Here is a 21879-nt window from a genome sequence, read left to right on the forward strand (position 1 = left end):
AAGGCTTCGCGGATGCAAACCCGATCCATGTGTTAATTGGTGCGGCACCCAAACATCGAGCTTCTCTTTGATTCCAGCTTTGCGCAATTGGCTTAAAACTGTTTCATGGTCTATATTTAGGTTTGGGGCGCTCAACTTCGATTATTTCCGTGATTTTATCGACATTTTCGACGACGGGCTTGCCCGTCCGAAATGCAACTTTAACACCAAAAATGTCTGAATGGAATCTACGAAGCCAAAATTGCACGTAATTAGCTGTGACAGCATTGGCACCATTAACACCATTCGCAATTTCAGCGGTTTATCTTGCATTTTCACCTTTAACAAAGAAACACAGTAAAATGTACAGAATTTTCTCTTTGTTGACTTTCATTGTTAACACTCCGTAACTCACAACTGAATGGAACAAACCAAAAGTTTTTGTGTAAAATGTCAGCCTGACAACGAGCATAAATCTTAAATTGTTTAATCAATACGATATCGATCACTACATATATCTACTGAGAATACAATGAATTTCCTTTTCTCTTTCTTAAATTTGCTTGTTTCAACAGAGCAACTACTCTGTCTGTAGGTTCATATTGAACAACGTATGGTTCCCGCTGATACTGCGTTATTGAATTCATCTACAGTGGCGACTTAAAAGGATCCCTCTTGGCAAGAGTCACAACTAAATTATCAGTAGCGAAAGTATTTTCTTTTTGCCACCACGTGGTTTTGTTATTTTTTTGAGCTTAAAGACATTTGCTAATAAAAAAATAATTCACGCCAATTTGCGACAAAAGCAAGAGGCAGGCCAAGATCAAGATGGATTGACGAAGTAAAGGGTTTTTCAATAAGGGCGGGCAGATGTTGAGATGGAATAAAACAAGCTGTGTGTGAGTTATTGACAAAATTATTTTTTTATTTGAAAGGCGCATATATTCCATTAAGTGTGGAATATGACATCATTCAAATGCCCGCCTCGGCTTCTTACGGTGGAACGGATCCGAGTGGTCCAATTTTCAATGACTCTTCCGCATAGATCCGGCTGAATTTGAGCGATGGCCTGTGTTATGTTCACCTTTAGAGCATCGGTCGATTGTGGTTTATTTGCATAGACCTGAGACTTCAAGAAACCCCACAGGAAAAAGTCTAGCGGGGTCAAATCGCATGACCTTGGTGGCCAATTCACATCACCCCTGCGAGAGATAAATTTACCCTCAAATCGTTCATGCAGAATGTCAATCGTGGCGTTTGCTGTGTGGCACGTAGCGCCGTCCTGCTGGAACCACATGTCGTCTAGCTCCACATGGTTCAATATAGGCCATAAGAAATTGTTTATCATCGTTGTGTAGCGCTCGCGGTTGACGGTGACCGCCTCACCAACGTCGTTTTCAAAAAAGTACGGACCAATGACGCCGTCGGCCCAAAATCCACACCAAACGCTAACTTTTTGAGGATGCATCGTGTGGATTGGTGTCGTCCCATATACGGCAATTTTGGTTGTTAACACAGCCATTCATCCAAAAATGCGCCTCGTCACTAAAGATGATTTTTCGCCCAAAACTGGGGTTCTCTTCCGAACGATTCGAAGCCTAGTCAGCGAACAAACGGCGTTGTCTATGGTCATCAACTTTGAGCTCCTGGGTCAGTTGGATCTTGTACGGGTGTAGGCCCAAGTCTCGACGCAATATTCGCCAAGTTGAAGTCTGCGAAAGGTCAAGTTCTTGTGCACGGCGAGGAATAGACTGCCTCGGGTTCTGCTGTACACTTTCACGGACCGCGGCAATGTTCTCGGCTGATCTTGCGTTCCTTGAACGTACGGGTGTTGGCTGATTGTTTACTGACCCGGTCGTCTCAAATTTGGCCACCAAACGTTGAAGAGTCGACTTTGAAGGGCCACCACGTCTACCGAAAAATGTGCGCAATGCGCGCAACGTTTGCGTTAATGAACACTCATTTTGATAATAAAATTTTATCATTTGAACGTGCTGTTCAATCGTATAACTTGCCATGATGATTTGGCATAAACAACTGAATAATAAACAAAAGATTTGACAGATGTCACCAAAACAAAATGGCTGCCACATGGCGCCAAAATCGACCCGCGCCAATTGAAAAACCCTTTAGAAGGTAACATAAAGAAACTCAGGATCGGGTCAAATCGAGACATTTTATGCAGCACACCAAAGGTTTCACAGAGCTGTGGCGCCGAATGATGATGATGAAGGGCATTTAAAACCAAAATTTTGGAGTATCCAAATGACTCAGCGATAAATTTCTACGATCTTTTTGTTTTCGAAGATTGACCACAAGCCCCCAAGAAATTCGTATTATTATTAGTTATTAACGAATAATCAATTTGCTACTTACTTATATTTTTTACTTAGTTGGTGGCCACCGATAACGCAACTATATATTGTATAAAGGATTTTTCAAATTCACAACGAAGCAGTTATGTCATTTGTAAAAATAGTGAAACTTTAAATTTTATTTTTACAGAGCAGCACAAGGAAATCGATAGATAAAGGCAGCATACTTATTTTAATGATCATGTGTGTATGTGCATATTTATTTACTTAATTGCGCTGTAGACCCAAAGAAGTGGCGCAGTGCGAAGATGTTGCAGACACCACGGTAAATTATAAATGCGAAAGGCACAAGGAAAACGACGACATGAATTAAAAGTACAACGAAGTACTAAAATCGACAAAAGCGTTAAACCCTGAATATCCAATAATTATGAACATAAATTCCAAATTCGTGGAGTCGTATCACTGACCTCCATCATCATAGACTTTCGTAAAAAATATTTAAATAAACTTTATGCTGGTGGAGCAAACTGCAAGATCTAGAGATTACTTCCCAAATTGCGAGAATCGTAAATAAATAAAAAATACTAAAATGTAATAGGCGATCGCCGTAGCCGAATAGGTTTGTGCGTGACCACCGTTCGGAGGTCCATGACCCCAGGTACGAAACACCAAATTTTTGCCATGAAAAACTTTCTCATGAAAACCATTTGCCGTTCAGAGATGCGATAAAACTCTATGCCCCTCTATTTGAGGAACAACACCACAAATAGGAGGATGAGCTCAATCAAACACCCAATAAAGGGTGTAAGAGCCAATTATATACATGGCCCCGTCCAAGCACTGCAGCAGAGCTAGACAAAAAGATGCTCAAGATAGAAAGGCTCCGCTCAATTTTCCTCTAGCAAGACCTATGGCGGCACAAACTAACACAATTCTTTTCAGAATACGAGGCTTTCACTCCACAGATTTGGCTAAAACAGTTCCTGTCCAGTCTACGAGGTAAGTGAATAAGATATTTATCGTTATGCTCCCGAAATCTAGAAAATCTATAATGAAAGAATATTGCAGATTTCATGCTGAAGCCAGCTTCTTTTTATTCTTCACGTCCCTTATCCCTCGTGGGACACAGAGCGTCAACCACGCCAGCACGCCATCTTGTGCGATTTGTGACAATGTACTTAAAGTGGTTCCAGTTCCGATGCTTCCAGCTTTTTCGATGTTTCCAGCTTCCCTTTGAACGCAACCCTTTGTTCATCTGAAAGTTTCCCTTGGTCAACAGCCTGAAACATTCGTGAGCCTTCATGCATCGTGTGCATAGAGCGTGTCCAATCCATCTTTATTTTTGTCGTTTTATGAGCTTCATTTGCCTCTTTTTCCGTAGATCCGAGTTCGAAATTGTTTTGGTGGCCAAAATATGCGGGAGATTTTTCTCAAGCAGCGATTTATAAAAACCTGAAGGTTTTTAATGATAGAGTTGGCCACTTTCCATGTATAACAAGCATAAAGTAGAACTGATACCAGGTTGGATTCGAAATTTCCCATTTTTGTGTGAACGCTGATGTTGTTGTTGCGCCACAAAGAAGACAGCATACCAAAGGCGGTTCTAGCTTTACCAACGAGATTTGACATCTTCATCCGTACCACCTGAAGTCAGCTGATAAAGATTATTATTATCTAAGGTGCCGAGTTTCGTATGCGCGGACAAAAGCTGGAGCCTATGAGCTTACTAGCCCCTGAGCTAGCAGTTCCAGGGCAGAGATATTTAATACGTGGCTATGGCACGCTACCTTTCGTTCATGCTGCAATACTCAAAACAGTGTCCTCTTTTAATGTGCGTTAATCAAAAAGAGAAAACAAAATAAAAAACAAATACTTAATATTCGTAGAGTTTGTAAACGTTTCACACGGTGGTAAGCTGGCTCATGTTAACTTATATATGTACTTAGTGTCAAACAATATTTCGCAGTCCAGCCAGAGGAACTGTGAATACAAACACACCTCGCTAACTCTGAACTAATTCTGTTTGCGGCTAAAAACAAATGAAAAAGCTCCTAAATACAAATATAGTAAGAAGCATTTTTCCATAATTAGATATTTTGTATGTATGGGCGCGTGTAGTCAGAGTGAACCCCGTGGTTGTTGGACCATTAGGTGTCACTGTTTGTAAAGCGCTCCTAGCCCGCAGAGCAAATGTCTTGTCGTCCTCAAAAGCCCAAAATGCTTAGTGTAATTGACGCACCCCGAGCACACTAACAACTATCGAAGCTTCTACCTTTCATGTGCGTCAAACAATGCCTACAGTATGGCATAGCCGAGCACTCACAAGGCACGGCGCGACGTGGCAAAAGTAAGCAAAGCGTCAAAGTCAATGCAGGTACGACAACAAACCTGCTTAACCAGCATAACAAAACCATCTTTGGCACCTGAAATGTGATTCCACGCCCAACTCAGTTATCATCTGCTTCCGTTCACCACATTGTTGTTTTCAACCTTTTACAAAAACAAATATTCTTTTTGTTTGCTTCTTATTCAACTTAAGCTAAAACGTAAATGCCTGGAATCTGAAATTTTCCACCACCTTCTATCACTTCCGTCCCGTAGCTAATGCTGTATACTACGAATATAGCGCACTCTCTGTCTCCTAACCCCTGAATTATATTATATTTAAATTTTAATTCTTGCTTAATGAGTCACTTCTCTCTACTAGTCCTTTAACCTCTCTTCTTTTCCGCCATTCTGCCTTTACGTCGATAGCATCCTACCCGCGCACTCTTAGCCTTTTGTCAACACGCGCAATGTACCTGCGCTTGGCCGCCGGCTTCAGCTACGTTTAAAGGATTTATGCACTCTACTTTATTTTGTGTAAGCGGGCCGATTAGAAGCTTGTCAAGCTCAACCGCTTTGTCTGTGTTTCTTTAGAATATCAAGCAAAAAGAGTGTTGGAAATACATAAAATGAATAATTTAAATGAGTGGACATTTTCAGGCTGTTTTTCTTTTAAAACGTGACAGAGACGAAGAACCAGTTAGACAAAAAGAGAATAGTATCTACTCTCGTTGACACATAACGCAATATAACAGACCTCGAATTGTGCGCAAAAATTAGATTGCTCTGAAATATTAATAATAATGATTTTTTGAAGACAAAAATTAACAATTTTTTAACTTTTCGACGCATCAAATTAGTTGCGTTTGTTCTGAGTTCCTTCTCCCCCTTCTTGATTAGCGCGGTAAAAGCAGTTTCCCGAAAGTGCGCCGGTCATTTGTGTTCCTTGGTGAGCGGTGTCAGTTAAAAATACCAAGTGCAATCCAGGTCCTCCCCACGTGAGCTTTCCAATGCAAAAAAGTCAGTTCTTAACAACTATCCCTTAAAATGGATGATACTTAAGTTATTAGCTTAGGCAACGTAATTTTACGTATTCACAATACGCCAAGTCCTAGAAAAAAACGCATCAAAGGAGAATCGACACACTCCATCTTTCGGTCGACTTGAAAGCTGCATTCGCGATGTCTGAATTCGGTATACTCGTAAAACCAATACGGCTATGCAAAATAATGTTGTTCAATACCAGCAGCGCCATCAGAATTGGGAAAGGCCTCTCTGAGCCGTTATCAAACGCACAGTCGAGGCACTCTCTTATCGGCACCTACGACACTGTCGATAGTTACGATTTCGCGGTTGCAAGAAACTTCGTTTGTCTAGAAATCAGCATTAACACCGTTAACAATGTCAACCTTGAAGTCCAATAGAGAATCTCTCTTGCCAACAAGTACTACTTTGGACTAAATAGGCAATTGAGTAGTAAAGTCCTTAATTCGCTGCTCTACATCTAGCTCTCCTCAAAACCCTACAATTCATTGTTCCATCGACTGCAATTCGCGCCACCGCCTATAAATCTTCCCTAAGATCTTGTTTTCGACTTTTGTCTGATTCTAGTGAAATAACAATACAGGGTTTGATTGAAAAGTAATGAGTCTTCCCGCGCGGAGCATCTGCCAAGCGATCAACCGAATCGGCTGGTGGGGGAAAATGATCGTTGGACCTTCAACTAGAAACCGGTCCCAGTTCGCTGGCAACAGCGGTGCAGTCAACATCGCTCCGCGCGTGAAAGCTGTTTTAAAAGTGTGCTAGGATTTGGCAGTGGCGAAGATGCAGCGATCGTTGGAGCAACGTTACTCGATCAAATTTTGCGTAAAGCTAAACAAAACGAGTACCGAAATCATTGAGCTACTCAAGGAGGCTTGCGGGGACCAATCTCTGTCCAGTGCCTAGGTAAAATGGTGGCACAAGTCGTTCAAGGAAGGCCGGGAGGGTGTCGAAGACGAATAGCGATCTGGAAGGCCTTCGGCGACGCAAACAGACGAAGATGTGAACCGGGTTCGTGAATTTTTGAACATTGACCGGCATTTTACAAAGAAGTGCTCCTTTGGCTGAAAAAACGCGTCGCCCGGGTTCGGCCCGATCTCGTCAACAATTGGACCCTTCATCACGACAATGCGCCGGCGCACACCGCCTTCCTCTGCACCTCTGCATTGGCCAAGATGGGGGTTCCGGTGCTTCTCCACCCTCCCTACAGCCCAGACCTGTCCCCTCCGGACTTCTTCTTGTTCCCGCGCCTGAGAAGAAATCTGAAGGGGAGGCGTTTCGACTCCATCGAGGCGATCCAAAAACCTGTGACATCCGAATTGAAAGCGATTCCGGCAGATGAGTTTCAAAAATGTTTCCTGCAGTGGAAGGACCGCTACCAGCGGTGTATTGACGCTCAAGGGTCCTATTTTGAAGAATATTAGTTGTATAAGCCAAAAGGTTTAATTAAACTGCTTAAAAAAATAAGTCTCATTATTTTTCAATCAAACCCTATATTTAAATATAATTTACTTAATTATTGAAAAATGCGATTAATGAGCCCCGATTTTGGTCAAAATGAGTTTGATTTCCAGTTGCGGAGATTCGGGTATAAGAGCCTGTGTTGCAACTCCTACGAGGAACTATTTTTTATGGTGCCTTCTTTTTTAAAATTATTTAGAAATATTAAAAACATAATACCGGCGAACTGCACTATGATGCACAGTGGAACGTCCCTAAATATGCTATGATAAGAAATCTGATATATCTGGTACATCTATACTCTACTCGTAATAGGGAAAGAATAAATATTAATTATAGTAGAGTTTGGCCAACTGCCATGCCTACCGCTCTTGTGGACACATATGCTAAATACACTGTGCAACACAACTAAAAGGTTCTGGGAATTTGTTCTGGTAGCGTGGGCAAAAAAAGCTATACCTGTGTCGGATATTTTAAGGCAAAAGCCGGATTTTTTCTTCTTCTTACATTATCTTATAGTATTATCGGTATAGACCAAGTATAAACCAAGTGATCGAACAACGAAGTATGGTCGAGGGCAAAAAACAAAAAAAAATCTTGTGTCGGTTATTTCAAAGTTTACGTCTGAATTTCATTTTAGGGTTAACTAATTTAAGTTTTCATCCTTTGCTTATTCTTATGGTAAATCGGCATAGTAAACTATGTGATCCTTACATTTTAGATATATAATGTGTTCAGCGGGGCAGTGATCCAGCCTAAATCCGATTAACCTTCTCCGTCACATCAACAACTCTGGTTGGCTGTAGGATCTACCTGCTGGAGGTCTCTTAATGATATCAAAAACGGCACTTTAGTGCTACTTGTGGAGTGCCAGTTTGGTACTTTAACCATTTCACCTACCTATTCATAAAAAAAGCTTGCAAGATAAATCTCATACATAAGCTATGTACTTGTGTTAGAAGCTATAAAAACTAGGCCCTAAGATCGATAGTTAGTTCTATTCGAGCCGTTGTTTCTTTTAGAAGAGTTTATATATCAGTTAGTTAAAGTTATCTGTGCTAGTTACTGGATTTTGTAGGTGGGAATATGACGGGTTTATTTGGAGCCCATACCACAAATTTTTGATTGATAGCATCAAACTTGTGCAAAAGGTGTCTTTAAAATATGCACTTAGATCACTAAAGTTTCCTGATCCTAACCCAATCCATCTCGTTTGATATTGATCAGCTTGAAGCTTTTTTTAAAAGAGATCGTAGGAGATCGATTCTTGCTCTCTTGGTAGTTTTCAATGTTATTAAGGATAGCATTGATTGCCCATTTCTGCGTCAAAGTATTCGTTTTATTTTGTATATATAATTGGGTGTTTGGCCGAGCTCCCCCTCCTATTTGTGGCGTGCGACATGATGTTGTTTCATAAACGGAGGGACTTACAGTTTATATTTTTTATGCGGAGCTTTTTCATGGCAGAAATACACTCGGAGGTTTGCCATTTATTGCCGAGGGCAACCGCTATTACAAACAACTTTTTCTTCATGTTGGTTTTTCACCGAGATTCGAACCTACGTTCTCCCTGAATTCCGAATGGTAGTCACGCACAAACCCATTTGGCTAATGAGATCCCCAATTCTCATTTTCCTAGATTTCTCATTTATTTTTTGTACTACTTAACTCTTTCTCTTTTAATTTAGTGAAACGTAAATTTTTGTAATTTAATTATGTATATATATTCATTATTCTTTAGCTTCATTAGTCAGTTTAATGGTTTTTATTGAACCCAAAAAAATAATTCCGAAACATCAGTTTGGTTTCAGGAATGAACATTCGACAATTGAGCAAGTCCATAGACTTGTCGAAAAAATACAAACAGCGCTCGACCGAAAACAAATCTGTTCAGCAGTTTTCCTGGACATATCACAAGCCTTCGACCGAGTGTGGCACCAAGGCCTACTCTTTAAAATAAAAAAGAAATTACCACTAAATGCCTATTTGGTCCTTAAATCATATCTAAACCAACGAATGTTCTACGTAAATTACGAAAATGAAATTTCCAATTTCCAACAAATTAAAGCTGGGGTCCCACAAGGCAGTGTATTAGGTCCAATCCTGTACTTAATTTTTACACACGATCTGCCAACTACAAAAGGTGGCACTTTTGCCGATGACACTGCTATTATGGCGACAGCAGTGGATCCCGTAGAAGCCTCTTATATGCTCAAAATAAACATAAATAAAATCTCCAAATGGCTCCGGAGCTGGCGGTTGAAAGTAAACGAACATAAATCTCAACACATAACCTTTACCACAAAAAGAACCACCTGCCCACAAATCAACTTAAACCGTATTCCAATTCCGCAATGTGATAGTGCTAAATATCTAGGCATTCATTTGGATAAACGGCTTACGTGGAAAACGGATATCTTTGCAAAAAGGAAAGCTCTAGGTTTAATATTTCGTAACATGTACTGGCTGCTAAACCTCAAATCCATCCTCTCAATGGACAGCAAACTTATCCTCTACAAATCTGGACTTACGGAATCCAACTGTGGGGTACTGCGTCAAATTCAAACTTGGAAATCCTGCAGCGTTTCCAGTCCAAGACTCTACTCCCCCTAGTCAACGATCCGTGGTACGTGACAAACGCCCAAATTCATCGGGACTTAGACATCTCTTCAATAAAAGAGGAAATACAAAATGTAACCAGTAAATACCGAAATCGACTTCTATCGCACCCAAATGAACTGGCCTCTACCCTCATGTCACCATCATGTATCTTTTTATCTATAAAATATTGAATTTATTTATTAGAAAGGATATTCCACTGGAAATATTCCTTTAATACTAAAATCAAAGCCACTCTTAAATGTAACCAAATATTTGTAAAATGAATTGTAAGAATTCTAAGTATAGACAGAATACAAAATAAAGTTTTAACAAAAAAAAAATTAGTCAGTTTAAAATCGTGTTTTTTGAAATAAGTATAATAATTTAAAAAAAATTCTTCTTGGTAGTTGATATACAAATACAAGGAAAACCTGAAAAGCCTCTCGCCATTCCAGATTTAAATAGAAACTATTTTAAGATTTTATATACGAGATGTGTTAAAAAAATAAGGTGAATTTACATTTTTCTCAAAAAATATTTATTTATTCATCAATTTCTATTTCATCTCCTTCAAAGAAGTCCCCCCAGATATAATACACTGGTACGAGCACTTTTTCCAATCCTCAAAACAGTTCTGAAATGCACTTTTTGGTATGTCCTCGAGCTCTCTCAGCGGTTCGGTTTTTATCTTCTCAATCGTTGCAAAACGTTGTCCTTTCATGGGTCTCTTCACACTTGGGAACAGGAAATAGTCGCAGGGGGCCAAATCTGCTGAATACGGTGGCTAAGGCATGAAAACGGTGGCGTTTTAATCTCTCACAAACAAAACCTTGACATTTGATCGAACTCGGCGTGCTTTTTTGGTCTTATATCTCAGGGCTTTTTCATTTGGATGATTGGGCCTTCGTTTCGATGTCATAACCTTATACCCATGATTCGTTACCAGTTATGACCCTTTCACGTAAATCAGGATCATCGTTGCCGCCATTCAACAATTTCTGCTCATGTGACGTTGTTTTTGGTCAAAATTCCGCACCTTTGGAACGAACTTTGCTGCCACATGCTTCATTTCCAAAATTTCCGAAAAGATTTCATGGAATGAACCAACTGATAAGCCTACATCCTCAGCAACTTCTCTAATTGTGATTCGATGCTTCTCCATAATAGTTTTCTTCACTTTCTCAACATTGTTATTGGTTGCTGATGTCCTGGGGCGGCCAGAGCGAGCGTCGTCATTAACATCTTCTCGACCTTCTGTGAAAAGCTTGTACCACAACTTTTTTTTGACTCAGAGTACTCTCACCGTATGCCACTGTGAACATTTCAAGTAATTTTGAACACTTAATTTTATTTTTTACACAAAATTTGATGCAACTTCTTTGGTCCATTTTTTTCGATAGCAGAAAATCGTCGAACAGGCAAAACACTTGTGTTATTTATGCCTCTCACAAACAAACTAAAAATGCGATATTGCTAAAATCATAAACATATCTTCGAGACGAGTGTTCGAACATAAAAAACAAATAACATTGAAGGTCGAATGTACGCAGGGAGCGAAATTTGAAAAGTCACCTTATTTTTTGAACACACCTTGTATTTGCAATACTACCACTCATATGGAAGCATCCTTTTAAATTACTTAAAAATATTTCAATATAAAATGGAAGCTAAAGAAATTAAAAAGAAGTTTCTCTTGTACGCAGGCAAGCTTCCCTTCCCACATGCATATATATGTATGTGTGTACATTCGCTTGAATTAACTGCATCAGCAAAGTATCTTAAGAAACTGTAAATTCTGTGCAGTTAAGGAAGAAAAGTTTTACTGCAATCGCGTTTAATCGACAATACGGCAACCCTTCAGCTCTAGTTAATTTTGCCATCTGCATACAAATTTGCCATTCGATTTTACAGCCCATAAAACCATCACCAAAGTCCTTTAACTTAAGTTAAGTATGCACATACATACGTGTACACGCATCCATACGGGCCCACTTGTGTGGTTGTATGGTGTATGGAACTTTCAAGTATATTTTACTTACTGTAAGCAGCGCACGGGATGCCAGTGTATGCGTGTGCCGCATGGAGGCAACGGTGGGTCTTTGTGGTGCATTGGAGTGCCTTCTCGTATGCGTTGTAATCGGGACTCAAGCGCCGTTCCGCCTAAAAGTATGCAAATAAAAATTTAATTTATTACATTCCCACTTGCATCCACATCCTCCTTCGCTTGCTTAAGCTCACCTTCAAGCGTTATGCATATAAAGTACACATAATTTTCAATAACTTTCAGCCGAAAGCTTATTTTCAACACATGTCAATCACAATGCATATGTATATGTATACATATATGCACATATTGTACGCGACGCCACTTACCTCCTCATAAACCTCATTGATATTCTGAAAATTGTAGGTGCCTGGCTTTTGCAGCGTTTTCAGTGTTTCGTAGAGGAACAACTCAAAATTCTTGAATGTGTATTCGCTGAATGGATAACGCCGCAGGCGCGTGCCAGTCTCGCCGCCAAGAGCCGCACATGATTTGTGGTAATCGTCGACGGCACGCTTCACCAATACAGCTTCATTTAGTTTAGTCGAACGTATTTGCAGTGACTTTAATTCCAGCAGGTGTTGGAAAATTTTTCGTTCCATGTAATACCTGCGAGGGATAGCCAAAAGAGAGGTGATAAATTTTTAAGACCACACAAAAACGCACACACCCACACACACACACGTGCATACACACTAAAATAATGATAAGTGAATCAAAGAGGAGCTAGAGCAAAGGCCTTGAATGCACACGCACACACACATACAAGCATTGTGCAGATTTGAATGCAATAGGTAGATATGTAAGTATATATGTTTATATGTGTGCGTGAAAAAATGCCTCAAAATACGAGCATAAATAGCGGCAATACCGGGCAATATTCATTTATCTGCAGCTGGCAGTATTGTTGGTTTTTTGTACGCACTGTCGTTGTTGTTATGACTATTGTACGTTTTTTTCTTGTTCGTGCAAAAAGCGAGTTGAATTGTATTTGACATGACAAAGGCAAAAGGGGGATGCTGATATTTGTTTGGGCTTCAAAGGCCCTTGTTACTGTCAGCATAGCAAAGCACCAGGGGATGGGTATAAAATCTGAGGAAAAAATATGAAAAGCATACGCTGTGACGCACCAAGGCAACGCAAACGAATGGCGCATTGGCTTGTCAATCTTCGGCCGGCAATGCCTGTCTCGTACTCCCCCCTACTGTCACTTATTGCACTACTTCCCACTTTCATCTACACAATAAAGCATCGAGATTTTTACGGCATTCCATAAAGTGCACGAACTGAAAAAAAATCCAAACCGTCTTTGAAGGCTTACAATTGTGTATAGTTATGAATTTATGTCATAAACACTCGGTCAAAAAAGTATCTACCGGAAATAGATCATTTAAAAAGCCCGTTTGAGGGGAATGTGGAAATAAATTTGTGAAGGTTTTTTTTTTGTTGTGGACATTATTTGAAAGAGCAAATACGCGTCTCTCAAGATTATCAATGGAAACGAGTTCCTCGCAAAGAGCACAAAAAATTATCGAACAACCAAAACCTTTCGCTTTTATAACAGTTCGTAACAGTCCAATTCAGTCAACAGAGGATTTACAAGAGAGTTCGCATCGAGAATAAAAGCCAACTGCGAAAAATAGCTACATATGGGAAATATTTTTCTTTGCTAATTGAATTGTTGGCGGCCGCCGTAGCCGAATGTGTTGGTGCGTGACTCTCTCTGTGCCAAATCATAGAAAAAATTGTTCTAATAGGGGTCGCCCCTCGGCAGGTAATAGCAAACCTCCGAATGTGTTTCTGTCAATAAAAAGATCCTCGTAAAAATCATTTGCCGTTCGGAGTCGGCTTAAAAGTGTAGGTTCCCATTCGTGCAACAACATCTAGGCGCACGCCAACAATAGGAGGAGCAGCTCGGCCGCCATGCACGCCAATTATTCATTGTTTATTTTTTATTGGATTGCGACTATGTAGAATATAGAAATAGAAAGATGCATACTTTAAAAGCAAGAGCGCAATTTGAATGAAAAATAAATATTTTATGATATACTGACTAATTTCCGATACTTTTTTGGCAGTATGTACTGAGTGGCTTCCGAACAAGAATTGGTAGAAGTATGTAAACAGAAATTCTCTATAAATTGAAATTTTCCCCTCTGTCTCAAATTTAATTCTGATGAAATTTTCAACTTATTGCCGCAAAACAGTTCAGCAGAAACCAATAAACTGGTATCTAAGCATCTTTATTAACCATAATAAGAAAGAAAGGTAACGAAAAAAACCGCTTATATTTAACTTTATAAGCAAAAAATAAAACTTAGTTGGAAAGAGCATTGCTGGTTGCGGCAGTAAGAAGAAATAAAAAAATGTTTATTTCTATTACCCTTAAATTGGTTTATAATAATTTTGGTTGAACTCAACTAAATATTCCTGTGCATTTGTTCTTCGTCTAACAGGTAACACACAAAACGTAGTCAAGGCGTGGATTTTCCGTGACAATGTCTCATATAATTCAGTAGAGATCGAGTTTAGGCATAACACTAAATTGCCCATCAGACCGAATGAACCGCTTCTGACAGAAGAAGATTAATATTGAATTACAATTTCCAAATTTATAACGACACCATCAAAAAACATTTGAATTGCACCCTAATTTGAAACTTGACTGACGAGTCAGAAGACCCCACCGCCGTTTTAAGATTCGTTAGCCCCGTGCTTTTTTAGCATAACTTCTTAAGTCAGATATGAAGGTATGTACCCGCTAGAGCATTACTAAATGCGTATAAAATTAGCTGTCCAAAAATTTAAATTTAATTTAAAAGTACATCTCAGGTATGTATGTATGTATATTAGGCCGAGTCGATTTGTGGGGAGGCAAAAAAATCGCCCATTGCTCTGTGAAAATCATACTCTAGGGATCTAAATAAGAAACTTTGCCGAAGGAACCATGCCTCTAAGACGAATTCTGATGTCCCCCAATTTGGGTCGAACTTTTGGTGTCATTTGTGGGGAGGCAAAAAAATCGCCCATTGCTCTGTGAAAATCATACTCTAGGGATCAAAATAAGAAACTTTGCCGAAGGAACCATACTTCTAACGAATTCTGATGTCCCCAATTTGGGTCGAACTTTTAGTGTCTTTTGTGGGAAGGCAAAAAAATCGCCCATTGCTCTGTGAAAATCATACTCTAGGGATCAAAATAAGAAACTTGGCCGAAGGAACCATACCTCTAAGACGAATTCTGATGTCCCCCAATTTGGGTCGAACTTTTTAGTTTCTTTTCTCATGTAAAGGCCAAAAATGGTGATATTTTGAAATTATTGTATGGGGAATCCCCCAGGGGAGTCCCAGGGGGTGTGCCACTGGTATGAGTGGATCGGCCGTCCAAAGTTAGTGGGGGTCGGTCATACATTTGGACTCGATTGGAGCACTCTAAATGGGTCAAAGTGGGATTTTTCGTTCGAATACGATTTTCACCGAGCAATAAGCGATTTTTAAATCGACCCGTCCTAATGTATATTGTGCATTCCTAATATACTTTTAGGGAAACACTGCGGCTGTGGTAGTTCATCCCCGGGTCCTTCTGGTAACAGACACACAATAGAACGGAAACGGCTTAGTGTCTCAATAATGTAGACACACTGTTATCGTAAATGATAAGGACTTGAAAATTTGTACAAATATTATTGAATATATGGACCTTCTAATGCAATAAATTTTAATTAAATCAACATTAAACTTTATTTTAAAAAAGCCGAAAATGATAAATAAAAAACTAATAGGACTATGAATAAGTTCCTTGCGGTTTTACAACAGATGGCGTAACTTGATTATTATTCCATCGATCCACATTTCCAAACATTCATTGGAGAGCTACTGTCGTAAGGCACAAACGTCAGTATAAGTTTTTTATTTGAAGCGTAAACAACAATATTTTTACCACACTTGAAAATGTCGAATTTCGTGCCAAATAATGTGTTTTTGCGGGGAATTCTTCTTCATTATTTTAATATGAAGAAAAAAGCAGCCGAAAGTCATCGTATCTTGGTGGAAGTTTATGGTGAGCATGCTCTAGCTGAGCGAACGTGCCAGAAGTGGTTTGCACGCTTTAAAAGTGTTGTTTTTTTCTTGGAAGACGAAGAACGCGAGGGTGCGCCGCCAAAGTTCATGGATACCGAATTGGAGGAATTGCTCGATCAAGATCCGGCTCAAACGCAAGAAGAGGTTGCAAAAACTTTGGGAGTTGATCAATCAACCATTTCCAAACGTTTAAAAGCCATGGGAATGATCCGAAAGGTAGGCCATTGGGTGCCGTATGAATTGAAGCCAAGAGACGTTGAACGCCGTTTTATGGCATGCGAACAACTGCTTCAACGGCACAAAAGAAAGGGTTTTTTGCATCGAATTGTGACTGGCGATGAAAAGTGGGTCCATTACGACAATCCAAAACGTCGGGCAACGTATGGATACCCTGGCCATGCTTCAACATCGACGTCGGCGCAGAATATTCATGGCCTGAAGGTTATGCTGTGTATCTGGTGGGACCAGCTGGGTGTTGTGTATTATGAGCTACTGAAACCGAATGAAACGATTACGGGGGATGTCTACCGACGACAATTGATGCGTTTGAGCCGAGCACTGCGAGAAAAACGGCCGCAATACGCCGATAGACACGACAAAGTTATTTTGCAACATGACAATGCTCGGCCACATGTTGCACAAGTGGTCAAAACATACTTAGAAACGCTCAAATGGGATGTCCTACCCCACCCGCCGTATAGTCCAGACCTTGCGCCATCCGATTACTATCTCTTCCGATCGATGCAACATGGCCTGGCTGACCAGCACTTCCGTAATTACGATGAAGTCAAAAAATGGATCGATTCGTGGATTGCGGCAAAACCGACCGAATTTTTCACAAAGGGAATCCGTGAATTGCCAGAAAGATGGGAAAAAGTAGTAGCAAGCGATGGACAATACTTTGAATATTAAATTTGTAACCATTTTACGTCAATAAAGTTTCAAATTTCGCACGAACTTATTCATAGTCCTATTAAATTATGAAACAATGAGTAGCTATTAATAAAGACAATCATAGATTTTCTTATTAGACAAAACGGGGTATATTATTTATTGTATATATTTGGGTTTCTAGGCAGATCCAAGAGCATTTTGGCATCGTCAAGTAATTCCTTTTCCAAAGAGACGTTTGGTGCTCTTAGGCTTGAAATATATGGATCTAATGTAAATAATAATGAATGTAGCACATCTTCCTTAGTGCCTAAGCGAGAACTCTTCCTGGAATGATGTTATCAGTATCGTCTATAATCTTCACTTTGCGCTTCTGGTGCATCCTTAGACAATTGACCTCTAGGTAAAATTGCGTTATTACTGTTGCCAGTTCCTCCTATATGGATGACAAGTTCATTTCGAAACCTACTTTCTTACATATTTTTTCTTCTCTTCTTTGCTTATTTTATTTTCCGGAGATTTCGCTGATCATTTCTTGAACGCAAGATTATGAACCATATGTAAAATGGTTTCCATAAATCTAATCCGGGCATGGAGGTGGAAAGGACATACCGGCATCTTCTTCGTTTTCTGGTTTAGAACAAACTTTGCTCAGATCATTCATCCCTATTGTTAGCTCCGCATAAAGCATACAAAACTTGATGATATATAGTATCAGTTAGTACTTGGGCAATTTTTCCATCAATCAGGGTCATGAATAGTTCATATTTGATTCGAAGTACAGCGCCATCTTTGTTTTGGCGGAAGCTCTTCAATTTTTCGCTTGATATTGTTAGTCTGTTTTGGAGTTTGGCTGACAAATTTTAAGGAAAAAGGTGGATAATAGCGGACTTAAGAGCATGTAGTATTTTGCCAGACTACAAAGTTTGTTGATAAGTCAATTAGTTTTATAGGTACTAGAGAAGAAATTAAAAAACTCGCATCTGATATTAAATGGGTCTCACCTGGAAAGGTCTGCTAATATTCACTCTGACTAGACAATTTGAATGTATGTATTAGGTAAGTCCATAAGTTCGCGCGTTTTTTAAAAGTGGTTTTAAAATTAATAAAAAAGATGTTTAAGGTATTTATTAATCAATAATATATTTTCCTTCATTAGATACAATGTCTTCCCAAGGTTTAGGCGAATTTTTAATTCCCTGCTCAAAAAATTGTTTGTCCTTCGAGCCAAAATACGCTTCGATACCTCTTTTTATAGCTTCTTTTGAGGAGTAGTTCTTGTTACTCATAAGATGAACGCTCTCCAATCGCTTTTAACGAGCCTGGTGTCAAAGTAAATGCGACTTATTATCGGGAAAATGTTTTGGAAGCTGCTTTAGAGCCGTGGACACGCAAATATCTAGGTCGTAGACCATGGACGTTCCAGCAGTACTCGGCACCGTCTCATAAACTCGTGTGAACCAAGAATGGTTAAAAAATCATGTTCCACACTTCATTTCGTCCACACAATGGTTTTCGAATTCACCAGACGCAAGTCCGATGGACTATTCTATCTGGTCTATTTTGGAGATCAAGGTGAGGACTAGAAAATATGCCTATATGGATGCACTGAAAAAAGCGATTATACGAGAATGACCCAAAATACCTCAAGATCACATTCGTGCACCGTTTTGACCGTTTGAAGGCTATAGTCAAGGCAAAAGGTGGTCATATCGAGCTGAAGTGAATATATGTTAAAATTGTAATCAATTTTGAACAATTTTGTAATATAATTTCACACAAAAAAGTTATGGTGTTTTGAATAGGTAACACTTCATATCGTTCACCCTGTATGTACTTATACATATCGATGGTTTTCGAGAAAAGCGACACAACTCAAAATTAACTCAAAAATCGGAGTTTTGCCGTTAAAAGCGACTCCAGAGTTTATATATTTTTATCTGTAAAAGCGTCATAAGCGAATCTTGAAGCAATTCTGAGAGATGGCGTTAGTGTCGTTTTGTCAGGTGATCGAATTGGCCCGTCACTTATCTAGAAAACTGACCCAACTCAGTATTTTGTATTTTTGAATTATGTCACTTTTCTCGAAAACCATCGATATATGCATGTCAGTATGTGTGCTTCAAACAATTCGTATTCTGTCCTTACTACAGAGTCGGATTACATTCGGATCTATCTTCTACATATTTTTGTGACTGGCAAAAAAAGGCAAGGAATTAGAGTAATCGAAGATTTTAATAAAATAAGTAACAAACCGGCGGCAGACAGCACTAAACTTCGAGCCTAATTGAAAGGCAGGACGAAAGTAAAATCGTGTGATTCGCTTAGCACTATAAACTCGATTGATGGTTTAGTACAACCATCGAATCACTAAAACTACAAAATACAAACTACAGCTTTTGCTTTACCAATATGGCTGCTATTAGGTTTAAGTTACATTGTTAGGATTCAAGCAGCCTCTATAGTTAGTGGGTATGCAAAAATACTTTGTCCTGCCATAAGTTCTGTTACAAGTTAAGTCCGTTATAGATATGAAATAACTTTTTTAATGATGCTAGTTGTATTTAATCATGTAAATATTAAGGAAAATAATTTTAAAAATTTCATTGGAAACGATCACCATTTGCTTTTACAAGCCTTCAAAAGATTAGGTCATTCAGCTCTTGCAGCACGCACCGTTTCTATGGATGTGGACGTCGCTGCTCAAACCAAATTTCTGTTAGACCTGTGAAGCAAACTGCAATCCAATGGATTCAGATCAGGACTTCTAGACAGTCCATCTTCTGCGGTTATGAACAGAGGAATTTTGTTTTTAGCCACTGCTGGGTGGTTTTTGCCCCATGGGCAGGAGCGGAATCTTGCCACAAGATCCAACGCACTCCATTGAAAAGATTACTGCTCAACTGCTTCACCATGCCTTCTAATACATCCTCCTGGTACATTTTTGCCCCGGTCTTAACCTCTTTTTCGCAGAAGTGAAGAGAATTAAGGCGTTACCCTTTACAAAACATTCCCCACCAAACCATTACGGAGGCTGGATGGTGGCCACGATGAATTCTTGGCACAACATTTTTTGCGTCTTTAAAAGTTTTAGCACAGATTTTGTCATTTTGCTTATTAAAAACTTCTTCAAGAGTGAAAATGGTCTCATATGTGAAAAGAATTTTTTCATGGCCGTTGACCGCGTGCCACCGAAAAAGCTGCTGGCATCTGTGGGGTCTAATTTTATTCAAGCGCGTTGTGAAAAGATGAAAAATTGAGCGACGAAAGGCTTTCATGTGGAGGTCATCTCTAATTAAGCTTGACATGGATCTGGTCGATACATTCATTTCCCTGGACATGCTTTTCTGCCTTCTTAAGCGATTTCTGCGAATTGCTTCTGGAACGTCTTTTATGGCTGTACTGGTTCGAACCACGCGAGGACGACTACTTCTTATTTTGCCTCTCACTTCAGATGTTTGGGAAAAACGATTTTCGAAATATTAAGTTTTTTTAGCAATTCGCAAATCCCACTTGCACTTTTACCTCACTTATGAAATGCATTTCTTTAGCTCTCCACTCCATTGTTAACAAGCGAAATTTGCCACGAAACAGAATATAATTAATGAGTTGACAATGCACACGATCGTACGCATTCTAAAAAATGTCACAGAATTTATGGCAAAACTAAGTATTTTATATATTGATATGCAGGCAGTGAAAACACTATGTACTAATGTACTAATGTCATGAAAAAATTAAATTGAAACACTCTAACTTTCCTGCAATACCATTTTATGGTTGTTTTTAAGTCCCAGCAAAATGTTAGAAAAGAAGTTGCGACCGGATAAAGAAAAAAAAATAAGCACCATCCATGGGTACTAAGTCACCCATCGCAGCACTCACAATTGCAAGACAAGCGGCATCAAGCACCGGAAAAACGAATTTTCAAGTACGCAAATGCAAATGCTGAAGAAGCATAAAGCAAGTCCCCGGCTAATAGCGAATAGCTTGCTCAGCAACCTGACCCGCTGACCCTCTGACCAACCATCAGCACGCATCACCTAAAAGCAAAAAACGAACCACAAAAAACACGCGAAAATCAGGTAAGGTTTTAACTTTTGCTGCATTCATTTCGCTTTTTAGCCTTTTGGGGGCAGCAAAAAAAAAAAAAAAGCAATGTAATCTTAAATACCCACTTCACCTTTATCTTTGTATATTACGAATGGCCTTTTAAGTGCTTTTAACGATCTCCCAAAGGCAACTTTACCTGCCAAAGGAATACAACGAAAATTGAGGCGAATTGTGTGGGCGTCACAAGGCATTCGACTTCGACGGCTTCGTGCACGCTCGCTGTTAGCTCATAAGCGAACGAACGTTGTGTTATTTTCTCATTCTTTTAGTTTCATGTTAGCTACTCATTCATTGGGCAGCGCGTGATTCGTGGTGCTGTCGTAGATATTTTGGCACTGGCCAGGATCAACAGTTTTCCTTGCATACTTTTACTTTAGTTTCTTTGAATTTTGTTTCCCCTACACTTGCTTTGTTGTTGTTGCTGTTTTTTCACTACTTCCAACTTTGGCCTTGGCACAAATATTTTGTGCGATTTTCATTTATTTTCGCCAGCTATGTATGAATACACTTTTACTGTTGCGCCACCACTATTCTCTGCTATGTAAATAGGTTTCATTTTATTTTTCATTTTTGTTTTATTTCTGAAGCCCGCGGCTGAACTATAACAGCTCCGCAACTGCAATACTATGTACCACCTGACACTTCCACTTAGTGACACAAATTCGAGAAGTGTTTCCAGCGTGTTGCTGCACACCTCTAATAAATGCCAAGTAAACAACAACAATGCTAAAAGAAATTCAAGCGAAAATATGCGAAAATGTGAAACCAGCAACTCAACAAATCAACTGGCAGCAACTAAGCGACGCCAGCGGCAAAATCTTAGCAAAGAAACTGTTTTTCATCTTTTGCTCACTTTAACCAATTTGAACGTCTCTCTCAGCAAAGAAGTGTGGTTGGAGTGACGAGCTCTTAATGGCTATCATTTTTAAAAGTGAGTTAGCAAAAATGCGCAGAAGTAGAGAAGATGGAGTAAACTGGAAACTATGCAGCGAAAAATGCAGGGATCAAAAAAGGCACATGGAAGCAA

General features: G+C 39.4%; 1 protein-coding gene across 1 annotated transcript in view; it reads right to left on the reverse strand.

Annotated features, from left to right (window-relative positions):
* LOC129236409 (protein phosphatase 1 regulatory subunit 12B) overlaps positions 1–21879 on the reverse strand; it is a 52286-nt gene that overhangs the window by 12646 nt on the left and 17761 nt on the right. Inside the window, exons 4-5 of the mRNA XM_054870788.1 lie at positions 12099–12378; positions 11765–11885 (exon numbers count right to left, since the gene is read on the reverse strand). Of these exons, the coding sequence (XP_054726763.1) occupies positions 11765–11885; positions 12099–12378 (401 nt within the window). The remainder of the gene's footprint in view (positions 1–11764; positions 11886–12098; positions 12379–21879) is intronic.

Source organism: Anastrepha obliqua, chromosome 1, assembly GCF_027943255.1.
Source record: "Anastrepha obliqua isolate idAnaObli1 chromosome 1, idAnaObli1_1.0, whole genome shotgun sequence".
NCBI lineage: Eukaryota > Metazoa > Arthropoda > Insecta > Diptera > Tephritidae > Anastrepha > Anastrepha obliqua.